Here is a 15,333-nt window from a genome sequence, read left to right as displayed (position 1 = left end):
GAACATCCTTCCTCAGATAAGGAGACCAAAACTGCACACAATATTCCAGTTGTGGCCTCATCAAGGCCCTGTATAATCCCTGCTCCCTAATCATCCTCTTGTTATGAAGGCCAACATACCATTTGCCTTCTTACCGCCCACTGCACCTGCATGCTTACTTTCAGAGACTGGTGTACAAGGATATCCAGATCGTGGGCAGCACGGTGGCGCAGTGGGTTAGCCCTGCTGCCTACACGGCGCTGAGGTCCTAGGTTCGATTCTAGCTCTGGGTCACTGACCGTGTGGAGTTTGCACATTCTTTCCGTGTTTGCGTGGGTTTCGCCCCACAACCCAAAGATGTGCAGGCTAGGTGGATTGGCCACACAAAATTGCCCCTTAATTGGAAAAAATTAATTGGGTACTCTAAATTTATTTTTTAAAAAGGATATCCGGAGGAGGGAGTGGAGCCGGACCCTTTGGTCTGTCCGAACTGTATAGTTGATTGTTGGGAAGAATGTTTCCTGGGGTGTTTATTTGCTGTAACCTACTTTGATACAAGTTTGAATAAAACGCGTTTTTAAAAAAAGGAAATCCAGATCTTGTTGCACGTCCCACTCTCTCAATCTATCGCCATTCAGATAATAATCTACCTTCCTGTTTTTGCTACCAAAGTGGATAACCTCACATTTATCCACATTATTCTGCATCTGTCAACTCTGGCCACTCACTCAACTGGTCCAAATCCCACTGAAGCATCTCTGCATCTTCCTCACAACCCATCCATCCACCTAGCTTTGTGTCATCTGCAAATTTGGAGCTATTAGTTCCCTCATCCAAATCATTAACATATATTGTGAATAGCTGGGGAGGCAGCACCGATTCCTGTGGTACCGCACTAGTCACTACCTGTCACTTGGAAAAAGACACGTTAATTCCTACTCTTTTCCTTTTGCCAACCAGTTTTCTATCGAGCTCAATACACTATCCCAATCGCTTTAATTTTATACTCTAATCTCTTATGTGGAACTTTGTCGAAAGCCTTCTGAAATACCAAATAAACCACATCCATTGGCTCCCCCAAGTCAGCTAACAGTTACATCCTCAAAGAATTCCAGTAGATTTGTCAAGCATGATTTCCCTTTCGTAAGTCTATGCTGCCTCTGTCCGATCCTGCCACTATTTTCCAAGTGCTAGGCTAACAAATCTTTTATAATAGACTTTAGCATTATGCCCACCACCTACGTCAGGCTGACTGGTCTTTAATTACCTGTTTTCACTCTACCTCCCTTTTTAGATAGTGGTGTTACATGAGCTACCTTCCAATCCGTAGCAACTGCTCCAGAGCCTATAGAAGCTTGGAAGATGATAGCCAATGCATTCACTATTTCTAGGGCCATTTCCTTAAATGCTCTGGGATGTACATTATCAGGCCCTGGAAGTTTATTGGCCTTCAATGCTATCAATTTCCATGACAACATTTCCCTACAAATATGGATTTCCTTCAGTTCCTCCTTCTCACTAAACCGTGTGTCCCTCAACGTTTCTGGCATTTGTGTCCTCCGTTATGAAGACCGAACCAAAGAACGTATTTAGTTGGTCAGCCATTTCTTTGTTCCCAATTATAAATTCCCCTGTTTCTGACTTTAATTTTTGATGTTCCTCTCAAGCTTACTCTATTTCCTCCTTCTTAATCAATTCCTTTATCCTCTTTTGCTGAAATCTGAACTGTTCCCAATCCTCAGATCTGCTATTATTTCTGGTCAATTGGTATGCCTCTTCTTTGGATCTGATACTATCTCTAATTCCACTTGTAAACCATTGTTTGTCCAACTTTCACATTTTACTTTTGCGCCAGTCAGGAATGAACAATTGATGTTGTCCCCCATGTGCTCTTTAAATGTTTGCCATTGTTTATCCATGTCATCTCTTTAAGTAACATTCCCCAATCGATCATAGCTAATTCGTGCCTCATACCATCATAGTTTCCTTTATTTAAATTCAGGACCCTAGTCTCAGAATCAATTACGCCACTCTCCATCTTGATGAAGAATTTTATCATTTAATAGTCATTTATCCCCAAAGGGTCTTAAGAAAATAAACTGCCTATTATTCATTTCTCATTACACAGTACCCAGTCTATGATGGCCTGTTTTGCAATCGATTCCTTTTTTTCCTATAAATTTAGAGTACCCGGGCAGCATGGTGGCGCAATGGTTAGCATTGCTGCCTAACGGCGCCGAGGTCCCAGGTTCAATTCCGGCCCTGGGTCACTGTCCGAGTGGAGTTTGCACATTCACCCGTGTTTGCGTGGGTTTCGCCCCTTCAACGCAAAATGTGCAGGCTAGGTGGTTTGGCCATGCTAAATTGCCCCTTAATTGGAAAAAAAAATGAATTGGGTACTCTAAATTTATATATATATAAAAAAATTTAGAGAACCCAATTCTTTTTTTTTTCAAATTAAAGGGTCATTATGGCATGGCCAGGTCACCTAACCTGCACATCTCTTTGGGTTGTGGGGTGAGACCCACGCAGACGCAGGGAGAATGTGCAAACATCACACAGACAGTGACCTGCAGCTGGGATCAAACCCGGGTCCTTGGTGCTGTGAGGCAGCAGTGCTAACCACTGCGCCACCGTACTACCCCGTGCAGTTGATCCCTGAATGTATTGGTCCAGAACACCATCTACTATACACTCCAGAAATTCCTCCTCTACGGTAGTGTTACTACTTTGAATTGCCCGATCTACAGATTAAAGTCACCCATAATTACAGCTGCTCCTTTAATCGCATTGATCTCTAAATTCCTGTTTAATGCTACTCCCAACATCACCACTACGTTTCGGGGTCTACATGCAACCACCCACCCGACATAGTTTGGTCTTTGGTGTTTCTAAGCTCTACGCATACATATTCCACATAATCAGTGCTAATATCTTTCCTCACTATTACATTCATTTCCTCTTTAAGCAGCAATGCAACACCATTGCCTTTTCCTTTTTGTCTTTCTTTCCTAAATACTGAATACACATGGATGTTCAATTCCCATCCCTGGTCACCCTACAGTCATGACTCCATAATCCCAACTATATGATACCTGTTGCACAATTAATTCATCCACTTTATTGTGAATGCTCTGTGCATTTAGACACAAAGCTTTAAGGCTCGTTTTTTTAACATTCCTTGTCCCATTCCCATTTTTTTCATTGTGGTCCGGTTTGATTCTGGCCCTTGACCTCTCTACCTTTCACTTTTCTTATTTCCTTTTTTCTTTTGTTCTTGTCCATGTTTCCCCCTTCTTCTGACTCCTTATACATGTTCCTATTCCCCTGCCATTTTAGTTTAAATCCTCCCCAATCACTCTAGCTCTTACTCTGCCCCCCCCCCCCCTTCCCTCTCCCCAGGTCATCAGTCCCAGTCTTTCCCAAAGTGTAGCCCCTCCAGTTTGTAATGGTCCCACTTCCCCAGAACCGGTCTCAATGCCCCAGGAATCTGAAACCCTTCCCCTCACACCATCTCTCCAACCACATATTCATCCAAGATATCCTGTTATTTCTGCTCTGACTAGCACGTGACACAGTGGGACTGGTTAGCACTGCTGTCTCACAGCGCTAGGGACCTGAGTTTGATTGCAGCCTTTGGTGAATGTGTGTAGAGTTTGCTCTGTGTGGAGTTTGCATGTTCTCCTCGTGTCTGTTTGGATTTCCTCAGGGTGCTCCAGTTTCCTCCCAGACCAAAGATGTGCAGGTTAGGTAGGGTTACAAGGATAGGGCGGGGAGAGGGCCTTGGTCGGGTGCTCATTCAGAGGGTCAGTGCAGGCTTGATGGGCCAAATCGCCTCCTTCTGCACTGCAGGGATTCTAATCCTGAGATCACTGTCTTTGATGTCCTACTATTCCACTTACTTCCTAATTCGCTATATTCTGCTTTTAGGACCTCATTCCCTTTTTTTCACCTCTGACATTTGCGCCAATGTGTACCACTACAACTGGCTGTTCATACTTCCCCCTCCAGAATATTCTGTAGCTGCTCTGAGACATCCTTCACCCTAGCACCAGGGAGGCAACATGCCACCCTGAAGTCTCATTTGCTGCCACAGAAATGTCTATGTATTCCCCTTATAATTGAATCCCCTATAACTATTGCATTCCCACATTTTTTACTCCTCTCCTGTGCAGCAGAGTCAACCTTGGTGCAACAAATTTGGCTGTTGCTGCTCTCCCCGGAGAGGCAACCCCAAAAGTATCCAAAGCTGTAAAGGAGATTCCTACACGACCTGCCTAGTTCTCTTGCTCTGCCTGGTGGTCATCCATTCCCTTGCCTGCTGAGTGACCACCTCTTGAGACTTGCTATCCATGATACTCCGCCTCGCAGATGCTCCATCTTGAGTAAGTGTTAAAATAATTGTTACCAGAAATAAACAGAGTATATTACCAGATTTGAACAGGCGACTGAATAAAAGTAGAACTTCGTTCAAAGAACTGAAAATGTTACCATATGTGAAGTTTAATCTGGTGTAAACCTTTCGCTGCCGTTGAAAGAGTAAATCCCACTAAATAGCTTAATTTACGGTATTCAAACCGGTTTTACAGGGATTTAAGAACAGCCCGTTCATATTACTAAACCGATGGCTGCTTTGGTTCAGTGTCAATACTCAAAGTCTAAAATATGAATTACATCAATTTCTTATTTAACAGCATTTCTTCTTTTAGAAAATCACAATTTAAGTCCACTGTTTCTCGGAATAGATCGGTTAAATATTTTAAAATCAAATTTGGGGCAATTAAATAATTAGTTTTCTTGTCCTCCTTTTGCAGTCTGTATAAAACTAAATTATCTTTTTCTTCCATGGTCACGCGAACCAAATAAGAGTCCCTTTCTTCTGGCACTGACAGTTTTGCCATGTAGCTAGGAAGTGAGGGAAGCGAAGGAACGAACTGGAGAAGGAAAAAATAATTATCTGTTCTCGTCAACAACTTAACGCTGGCCAAGAGGCTGACGGCGGAGACCGCCTAGACCAGTTCCCTTTGTGATAAGAGAGGTCGCAGCAATTCCCAGAAATTGCAACAGCAAAAACAACCCTCATCCAGCAAATAATTATTTCATCCAGCAATAGCTCACCGTCTGTTAAAGTAATAAGATTTTATTCCTGTCGAGAAATCGAGTGCCATAAACAAGCTCATACTGTTGAGTGTTTACCCCTTCAAGCAGAATTTGAACCCGTCACAGACCGCATCCGTCCTTCATTCGCCGGGTCTCCTTTTACTATCGCATTCATTGTGTGGTCAGGGTAACGAGAGATCAGTAAAAATACACAACGCAAATCTATTATTAAAACAATAAGCATGTGCAATTGCGCTCAAATGTACAAACATATAAACAAAAAAGACTGCATGTAGGAAAGTCAATATGTTTCAATAAAAATACACATAATAGATACATATTTGTATATAAACTTACCCAGTATGATGCATACGATATCCAAACAAACATAGGGGATTCTCTGCTTGTCAAACATCTTCCTCCCGTTGTAATGGTTTGTTGAAGGGGAGCTAGTTTTCCTTGCAGCCAGTTGCTCTGTGTAAGCAATCTTTTGAAGTTGGCTTGGTTTTATCTGCGGCACGATCTCGCTTTGGGGTGTGTGTGTGTGACGGGGGGTGGGGAGGGAAGAGGGAGTGCGGGTTTAAAAGGACGCTTGGCAGCAAGCCACACAATGTGCGAATTGCTGAAGAACGGGAGTGAAGACTAATGGCGGACACAGGCTTCCCCGCAGCTGGTCAAGGAGATCGGAAGCCGCGATGTGCAGGTGTGATTATTCTCGGTGCAGCACTTCACACAAAACGGTGCGAACTCAAAAAGGGAGACAGTCAACCGGTCTCGTCTCCCTCTCGGTACCTCTCCCCGCCTCCCTGGCCCGTATCCCGGGGGCCGATCGCGCGCGCGCACTACACGCTCAGAATCCGCTGTCTGGTGGTGGCAGCATCGTCATAATGCGGTTCTGCCTCTGTCACAATGGGAGTAATCAGGGGGCTGAGTCACACTCTCCCTCCCCAGCCCGGAGCAGGTAACTCCCGCACCCCAGCCTATTTCTGCCCCCGGGGCCACCACACGAAAGGCTGCTTTGCCAAAGCGACGCCTACCCACAACACGTCAGGGCCAACCCATCCACGAGGGTTGGACGAGCACGAGTACAAGCAGCCCTGCAGCTGCAGGAAATAGGGAGCGATCAATGCCCATCCACGGCTTGCCCAATGCGGGGTGAGGGGGTGAAGAGAGAAGATAAGAAATCCATTGCACTCGCCTGAGGCGATTGAAACCAATATATCCGTCACGTATTTATGATAAATGACTACATAGCTCCTGCAGGTTAGACAAAGCGATATATATTTGGCAATCGAGCCTCAGCGTCGCAGACTATTGTGCACATTACAGTCCTCCGAACTCATGTTGAGCACATCCATGTCTCATGGCCTTCTGGGCATAAAATGCAAATACCTGGATCCAGCCCTTGCCTTGGGAGTAAAACTGATCAGAGAATCCACAGTGGAGAAAGAGGCCACCCATAGAGTCTGCATCGGCTCTTGGAAAGCCCACCCAAGCCCACACCTCCAACCCATCCCCACAACCCAGTAACCCCACCCAACCCTTTTGGACACAAAGGGGCAATTTAGTACGACCAATCCATCTAACCCGCACGTCTTTGGACTGTGGGAGGAAACCGGAGCACCCGGAGGAAACCCACGCAGACACGGGGAGAACGTGCAGACTCCGCACCGACAGTGACATAAGTCGGGAATCGAACGTTGGACCCGTGAAGCAACTATGCTAACCACTGTGTTACCGTGCTGCCCCCAATCCTGATCAACATGTGGAAATGCCGGCGTTGGATTGGGGTAAGCACAGTAAGAAGTCTTACAACACCAGATTAAAGTCCAACAGATTTGTTACGAATCACTAGCTTTCGGAGCACTGCTCCTCCAAAAGCTAGTGATTCGGAACAAACCTGTCGGACTTTAATCTGGCGTTGTAAGACTTCTTTTAGAGTACCCAATTAATGTTTTCCAATTAAGCTGCAATTTAGCGTGTCCAATCCACCTAGCCTGCACATCTTTGGGTTGTGGGGCCGAAACCCACATAAACACGGGGAGAATGTGCAAACTCCACACGGACAGTGACCGAGAGCTGGGATTGAACCTGGTACCTCGGCACCATGAGGCAGCATGGCTAACCCACTCTGCCACCATGCTGCCGACTTCTTACAATCCTGATCAAAACTGATCCTGCAATTGTTTCCATCATTGTTTGCAATGTCATGCATACAGAATCTGACTGATACAAAGAAAAAATCCATAATAGTGAGACAACAAGGTGGCATGGTAGCACAGTGGTTAGCACCATTGCTTCACAGCATCAGGGTCCCAGGTTTGATTCCCAGCTTGGGTCACTGTGCGGAGTCTGCACGGGTTTCCTCCCACAAGTCCCGAAAGAGGGGCGGGATTCTCCGACCCCCCCACGACGGGTCAGAGAATCGCCGGGGGCAGGCGTGAATCCCGCCCCTGCCGTGTGCCGAAGTCTCCGCCACCAGAGATTCGGCAGGGGCGGGAATCACGCTGTGCCGGTCGGCGGGCCCACCCCCGCCGATTCTTCAGCCAGTGATGGGCCGAAGTCCCGCTGCTGGAATGCCTGTCCCGCCAGCGTGGATTAAACCACCTTTTGAACGGCGGCGCAGCCGGGCTCCGGGGTCCTGGGGGGGGGGCGCGCGAGTGATCTGGCCCCGGGGGCCCACCGATCCGTGGGCGGGCCTGTGCTGTGGGGGCACTCTTTCTTCCAATTCGCCATGGTTTTCACTATGGCGGAGGCTGAAGAGACCCCCTCCCCTGCGCATGCGTGGGGATGACGTCAGCAGCCGCTGACGCTCCCGCGCATGCGCGGTACCGCGTCGCCCGGTGAAGACCTTTCGGCCCCGGCTGGCGTGGCGCCAAGGCCTTTCCCGCCAGCCGGCGGAGCGGAAACTGCTCCGGCGCGGGCCTAGCCCCTCAAGGTGAGGGATTGGCCCCAAAAGGTGCGGAGACGTCCGCACCTTTGGGGCGGCCCGACGCCGGAGTGGTTCACGCCGGGACCCCCGCCCGCCGGGTAGGGCAGAATCCCGGCCATGCTGTTTGGTAATTTGGACATTCTGAATTGTCCCTCAGTGTACGCGAACAGGCGCTGGAGTGTGGCCACTAGCGGCATTTCACAGTAACTTCATTGCAGTGTTAATATAAGCCTACTTGTGACAATAATAAAGATTATTTCTTCTTGAGCAGGCGAAGGATAAGTCATATTTGTACCACATTCGTGCTAAGGAATGACCATTTACAACAAAAACAAACCTAAGAACCTGCTGTTGATGTTCAAAATGGAGTCCAGTACCATTAACATCCTAATGAAAGCAGCTGGAAATTGGAAATAAAAAACAAAAATGCTAGATAAACGCAGCAGGTCTGGCAGCATATGTGCCAAAAGAAAGAAATGATGTGGAGGTGCTGGTGCTGGACTGGGGTGGTCACATTAAGATACAGTAAGAAGTCTCACAATACCAGGTTGGAATCCCAACAGGTTTATTTGAAATCACAAGCTGTTGGAGCATTGTAACCGAGTATTGTTGAGACTTTTTACTGAAAGAACGTTAAGGCGGTTTCTGAGGAAGAGTTGTAGAAGAGCGCCAGAGTAAGACTGGAACAAGAATGTTCAACATACCCCACAAAAAGACAGGCATAACTGGGGCCTATGTGTGTACACGTGACCACACTTTTCTTTGATGCCGGGAGAGTCAAGTTAAGGAGCAATTATTTAGTGACAGACTGTCCCGATATGGAAGGGAGGTGTAGAGGAATTGGACCTGACCTTCATAGTGGAGGAGGCAGTTAGGGCCAGAAATCTTTGATGTGATGTAAGGCAGTAAAGGAATCACAAATGTAGGTGAGAAGGGATTGGACAAAGGGAGTGCGAATGGAGTCAAGATAGGAAGAAAGAGGATGGCATGGTGACCCGGCCCCGGGTCCCTGTCCATGTGGAGTTTGCACATTCTCCTGTCTGCATGGGTCTCTCCCCCACAACCCAAAGGTGTGCAGGGTAGGTGGATTGGCCACGATAAAATTGCCCCTTAATCAGAACAAAGGAATTGGGTACTAAAAAGATAGAAAGAGGAAGAAAGGAGTTCAGTGGGCAGGACAGGCTGATCTTTGGGCAGTCCTATTTGTGGCGTTTGGGAAGCAGGTAGAAGGGGGTTGTGTGAGGTCGGAAGACTATGAGGTTTGAGGCTATGGAAGGAGGATCCCCCAGAAGTGATGAGGTCAGTGACAGTCCTGGAAATAATGGCCTGATGTTCGCAGATGGGGTCATAATCCTGAGAGAAGTAGGAGGAAGTGTCTGAGAGTTGATACTCAGCTTCTGTGAGGTAGAGGTCAGTATGACAAACAACAACGGTGTGGTGATATGCCTGTGCACATCTTGTCTATGGTTGTCAGAGAATTAGCAATACAACCTCCAACCAGCTGGTGGCGATAGAGATCTGCCATGTGACTGGAGACACCTGCCAGTTGGTAGTAAGACGTACAAGAGGATAGTTGCACTCAGAGTAGCTCCAGGAATTCATGTCGTAGCCCAACAAAGCGAGCTCAGAGGTAAAGGCAACAGAAGGGTTCAGCATGTGCTGAGCCCAAAATTAATTAGAGGGATGAAGCGGAGTTCTTTGCTAGTACAGAACATTCAGCAACATCCTGCTGTTTACCATCCTGTCTGTGTAACTCATCAGCTAACACCATTGCCTCGAAGTCACAAGGTTTTGGCATTTTGGCTCTAAGAGTTGCGCATATAAAGATCAAAGCTAAGTCTCCAGCACAGTGCTGACGGAGTGCTGCACTTATAGATACAGCCATCCAGTAGGGATATTAAACCAAGATGCTGTCTGCCCTCTCAGGTGAACATAGCAGATCGCATAGTACTATTTTGAGGAGCAGGAGAACGGTAGCACAGTTGCTTCACAGCTCCAGGCTCCCATGTTCGATTCCAGGCTTAGGTCACTGTCTGTGGAGTCTGCACGTTCTCCCAGTGTGCGCGTGGGCTTCCTCCAGGTGCTCCGGTTTCCTCCCACAGTCTAAGGATGTGCAGGTTAGGTGGCTTGGCTATGATAAATTGCCCTTATTGTCCAAAAAGGTTAGGTGGGGTTACTGGTTATGGGGATAGGTTGGGGGGCGTGGTCCTCAGTGGGGTGCCCTTTCCAAGAGCCGGTACAGACTCGATGGGCCGAATGGCCTTCATCTGCACTGTAAATTCTATGAACTAAGAACAGGAGTAAGCCATCAGGCCCCTCGAGCATGCTCCGCCATTCAATAAGATCATGGCTGATCTGTGGTATCCTAGCCAATTCACCAACATTGCAAAAACAGGTTATCCAGTCATTACATTGCAATTTATGGGAGCTTGCTGTGCACAATATGGCTGCCATGTTTCCCACATTACAACAGTGAGTACACTTCAAAAGTACTTCATGGCCTGTAAAATGCTTTGAGATGTCCAACGGCCATGAAGTGCTACACCTTTTTTCCCCTTTTGAGAAACCCAATTTGTCCAATCACAAATGCCATGGCGACTGAAGTAGATGAGGCAGAGAACTGTCACTGGGTCAAAAATCTGGAACTTCCTCCTCAATAGCATTGTGGGTATACATCACAGACTGCAGCAGTTCAAGAAGGCAGCTCACCAACACCTTCAACGGCAATTAGAGATGGGCAATAAATTCTGGCCCAGTCAGCAAAACCCACATCCTTCGCATGAATAAAGTTCCAAGTACAAAGAGGGGGGGAAAAAAAAACTTGTATTTGTATAGCACTTCATCATATTTTCAGTATTTCCCAAACTCCTTCCCAAAGAGGATACTTTTGAAAAATAGTTACTTTTTTTTTTAAGATTAGGCAAATACAGCAGAAAATCCCGAACAGCAAGATCTGGCTGCAACAAACGAATGCATGACCTGAAAATATATTAAAGGAAAGTCATAGCACCCATAAGAGAGGAGCAAGAAACCCAATATTTTTAAAAGAGTTATACAGTAAAATGAGGAATTAAAGGCAAACTGTTTGGGGGCTTATTGTTCATGGGAGGTGGGCATAATTCACAAAACTAGCATTCCCCACCCTTCAATGCTCTCGAGAAGGCAATGGTGAGCTGTTGCAATCCGTGCAGCATAAGTAAACAAACAATGATGGGGACTTCCTTGATTTTGATCCAGTGACAAATGTATCATTCCATCAAAGATGGTGTGAGATTAGGAGTGAATCTTGCAGGTCATTATATTCTCTTGGTTAGTGGGTGTAAATTTGGAAAGTGTTGTTGAAGGTTGGTGAGAGGGTGCAAGTTTGGAAGGTATTGTTGAAGGTGTTTGGCAATTTGTTGTACAGCATCTTGTAGATAGTACACACTGCAGCCACAAAGTGTCATAATATACACACAGGTATATGATGGTGCACAGACAGGCAGTGATTGACACACAGGATGACCAGTGACACACACAGAACACAGCAGCCAATCACTAGACAGGACACAACCACTATAAAGCCAGAGGGCACTAGGTTTCCCGCTCTCTTGGGATCCAGCCTCTGAGACAGTCGGAGCCCGTGAGCAGCAACTAGAACATACACCATGTGGGAGAAAGATAGTCTGGTCAGGTTAGCCTCAGGTCTCCAGTCAATTCAGCATAGTGTCAACCCACAGTTAAAGTATGTATGATAGTTAAGAGTTCAATAAAATCGAGTTGCATTTCTTCAAGTGTTGGAAGCCTGTCTCTCTCACTGCTGCAGTAAATGCAGTCCTCGCAGACCCGGCATACCCAACACATCATGGTGCCAGCGAGTTATGCTCGAGTTTGACGGACCTACCTTGAGATAGTCTGCCTTTGACCAGCGATCAGCCATCCGGTAACATGGACAGCGACCGCCCTCCCCCGCAGTTCCGCATCGCCGGCAACCTCGGTGCTAACTGGAAGATTTTCAAGCAGAAGTTCCAGCTATATCTTGATGCCACGACCTTGAAACCACATTGAATGCCAGGAAAATTGCTCTCTTCCACTCTACAGCTGGGGACCACGCTGTCCACTCAACTCCCTCACCTTTGTTGAAGGCACGGACAAGACAAAGTTTAAAACAGTCCTGCTGAAGTTCGACAGCCACTGTGATATCAAAGTCAACGAGAACTTTGAACGCTATGTGTTCCAGCAGAGGCTTCAGGGTAAGGACGAACCTTTTCAGTCCTTCTTAACCCATCTTCGTATCCTCGCGCAGCCCTGCGGCTCCACTTCCAACTCCATGATCCGCGACCAGATCGTTTTCGGGGTCCACTCCAATCCCCTTCGCCAGCAGCTCCTTAAAGTTAAGCAGCTCACCCTTACCATCGCTATCGAATACTGCGTCCTACACGAGCACGCTAACAACCGGTACTCCCATATCAAGGCGGCAGAGATGGTGCGGCAAGGCCCCCACGATGCGGAGCGGGTGCAGGTCGTAAAACAGATCCAGGGCCTGAGTCTGGATGAGGGCGGCCATTTTGCGCGCTTTTCCCAGGCTCCTGCGCATGCGCGCCACGACCAAGGGGACAGTGAAGCCGACGACCGAACTGCGCAGGTGCGCACATCGTTCAACCGCACCACGCATGCTGGTTGGTGCACGGAGCGTCCTGATGTTGGCGCCATGACGTGCAACAACTATGTCTCTGCCCATTTAAAGCAGCAATGTCCCGCAAAATCTCAACGCTGTCTCCAGTGTGGCAAGCTTGGCCACTACGCAGCCCTGTGGAGATCTGCTTAACTGCCCACCACACAGCGATCCCAGTCGCAGCGCAGGAACGTCCGGTCAGTACAGCAACCCGTCGCAGACTCCGACTCCAACATGGTTCCAGATTCCGACACCGAAGGCCTCACATCCCCATTCCGGTTGGGCATCTTCACCAAGCATACGATGCTTTCAGCGAAGAGGGTGAAACAACTCCCAGTGATGAGCATTGATCCGGATGACGAGTGGTGTGCCACCCTTACGGTCAACAAGGCTCGCATACGCTTCAGGCGGGACACCGGCGCTTCAGCGAACCTCATTTCAAAGTCTGACCTCGACACCATCCACGTCAAGCCAAGCGTTCTTCCACTGGCCTGCCAGCTCCTCAACTACAATGGCAATGCCATTGTTGCCAGTGGCTCATGCCAGCTTGTGGTATCCCATCGTTCTTCAGAAGCAGCCCTGCGTTTTGACATTATAGGAACCAACAGAGCTTCCCTGCTCGGTGCTCGGGCCTGCAAAATCCTGAATCTTGTGCAGCGGGTTCACACCATGTCATCCGCAGAGGCAACGGCCTCACCAAATGTCAGCTTCCAAGCCCAATTAGATTACATCATAGCACAATACCACAGCGTCTTCGAAGGTATGGGTAGACCATCTTACCGACACAGGATACTGCTGAAGCTGAATGCCACACCTGTGGTTCATGCACCGCGTCGGGTGCCGGCAGCCCTCAAGGACCGCCTCAAGCAGCAGCTGCAAGACCTCCAGGACCAGGGCGTCATTTCTAAGGTCACTGAACCCAAGGACTGTGTCAGCTCCATGGTCTGTGTCAAAACACCGTCAGGGGAACTTCGCATTTGTATCGACCCCAAAGTTTTGAACCGTAACATCATGAGGGAACACTACCCTATACCGAAACAAGAAGAGCTCACCAGCGAAATGGCTCACGCCAAGCTTTTCACGAAGCTGGATGCCTCCAAGGGGTTTTGGCAAATACAGCTGGACGCGTCCAGTCGAAAGTTATTTACATTTAACACCCCATTTGGTCGCTACTGTTACAACCGGAAGCCTTTTGGCATCATCTCCGCCTCGGAGGTGTTCCACCGCATAATGCAGCAAATGATGGAGGGCATCGAGGGGGTGCGAGTGTACGTCGATGATATTATCTGGTCCACAACTCCTCAGGAGCACATCGATCATCTCAAGCAAGTGTTCCACAGGATCCGCGAGCATGGCCTCCGACTCAATAGAGCCAAATGCTCGTTCGGTCAAGCAGAAATAAAGTTCCTTGGCGACCATATTTCGCAGTTCGGTGTGCAGCCAGATGCAGACAAGGTGTCGGCGATCAACGCCATGAAGACTCCGGAGGACAAGAAGGCGGTCCTCCACTTCCTAGGGATGGTCAATTTCCTTGGGAAGTTTATCCCCAACCTTGCATCACACACCACAGCTCTCCGCAATCTTGTCAAAAAAACTCCGACTTCAAGTGGCTCACCGCAATGAGCAAGAGTGGCGTGAGCTCAGGGCAAAACTCACCAAGGCCCCGGTACTGCCGTTTTTCGACTCCGCCAAGGAGACAAAGATCTCCACCGACGCGAGCCAGGCTGGCATTGGGGCAGTACTCCTCCAGCGGGACGAATCCTCCTCCTGGGCCCCAGTCACATATGAAATGAAATGAAAATCGCTTATTGTCACAAGTAGGCTTCAAATGAAGTTACTGTGAAAAGCCCCTAGTCGCCACATTCCGGCGCCTGTTCAGGGCGGCTGATACGGGAATTGAACCGTGCTGCTGGCCTGCCTTGGTCTGCTTTCAAAGCCAGCGATTTAGCCCTGTGCTAAACGCCTCTAGAGCCATGGTCTATTGAGCAATGATATGCTCAGATTGAAAAAGAATGCCTGGGCCTCCTCACAGGGATTGACAAATTCCATGATTACGTGTATGGACTCCCCAAATTCACGGTCGAGTCAGATCACAGACCATTGGCTCACATCATCCAAAAATACCTCAAAGATATGACGCCACGGCTACAACGTATCCTCCTCAAACTCCGCCGCTACGATTTCGACCTAGTCTACACCCCGGGCAAAGAGCTCATTGTGGCCGATGCACTCTCTAGATCCATCACCACGCCATGTGAGTAGTCGGACTTTGTCTGTCAGATAGACAAAGCATACAAAATGATTAGGGGGTTGGAGCATACAAAATGATTAGGGGGTTGGAGCATACAAAATGATTAGGGGATTGGATAGGGTGGACAGTGAGAGCCTTCTCCCGCGGATGGAAATGGCTGGCACGAGGGGACATAGCTTTAAACTGAGGGGTAATAGATATAGGACAGAGGTCAGACGTAGGTTCTTTACGCAAAGAGTAGTGAGGCCGTGGAATGCCCTACCTGCTACAGTAGTGAACTCGCCAACATTGAGGGCATTTAAAAGTTTATTGGATAAACGTATGGATGATAATGGTATAGTGTAGGTTAGATGGCTTTTGTTTTGGTGCAACATCGTGGGCCGAAGGGCCTGTACTGCGCTGTATTGTTCTATGTTC

The 15,333-nt window shown here is 48.0% G+C and overlaps 1 protein-coding gene and 1 long non-coding RNA gene across 3 annotated transcripts in view; one reads left to right on the top strand and one right to left on the bottom strand.

Annotated features, from left to right (window-relative positions):
• Window positions 1–5,983, bottom strand: part of plpp1a (phospholipid phosphatase 1a) — a 213,373-nt gene extending 207,390 nt beyond the window's left edge. The window contains exon 1 of one of the 2 annotated variants that reach the window (XM_072497032.1): window positions 5,437–5,983. In XM_072497032.1, coding sequence (XP_072353133.1) covers window positions 5,437–5,494 — 58 coding nt within the window. In that variant the 5' untranslated portion in view covers window positions 5,495–5,983. The remainder of the gene's footprint in view (window positions 1–5,436) is intronic. The other variant, XM_072497033.1, reaches the window with a different exon arrangement.
• Window positions 5,984–6,248: 265 nt separating this feature from the next.
• Window positions 6,249–15,333, top strand: part of LOC140409007 (uncharacterized) — a 56,174-nt gene continuing 47,089 nt past the window's right edge. The window contains exon 1 of the long non-coding RNA XR_011940258.1: window positions 6,249–6,342. This is a non-coding gene — a long non-coding RNA (uncharacterized lncRNA). The remainder of the gene's footprint in view (window positions 6,343–15,333) is intronic.

Source organism: Scyliorhinus torazame, chromosome 3 (assembly GCF_047496885.1).
Source record: "Scyliorhinus torazame isolate Kashiwa2021f chromosome 3, sScyTor2.1, whole genome shotgun sequence".
NCBI lineage: Eukaryota > Metazoa > Chordata > Chondrichthyes > Carcharhiniformes > Scyliorhinidae > Scyliorhinus > Scyliorhinus torazame.
This window is presented reverse-complemented; position numbering and strand designations above follow the sequence as displayed.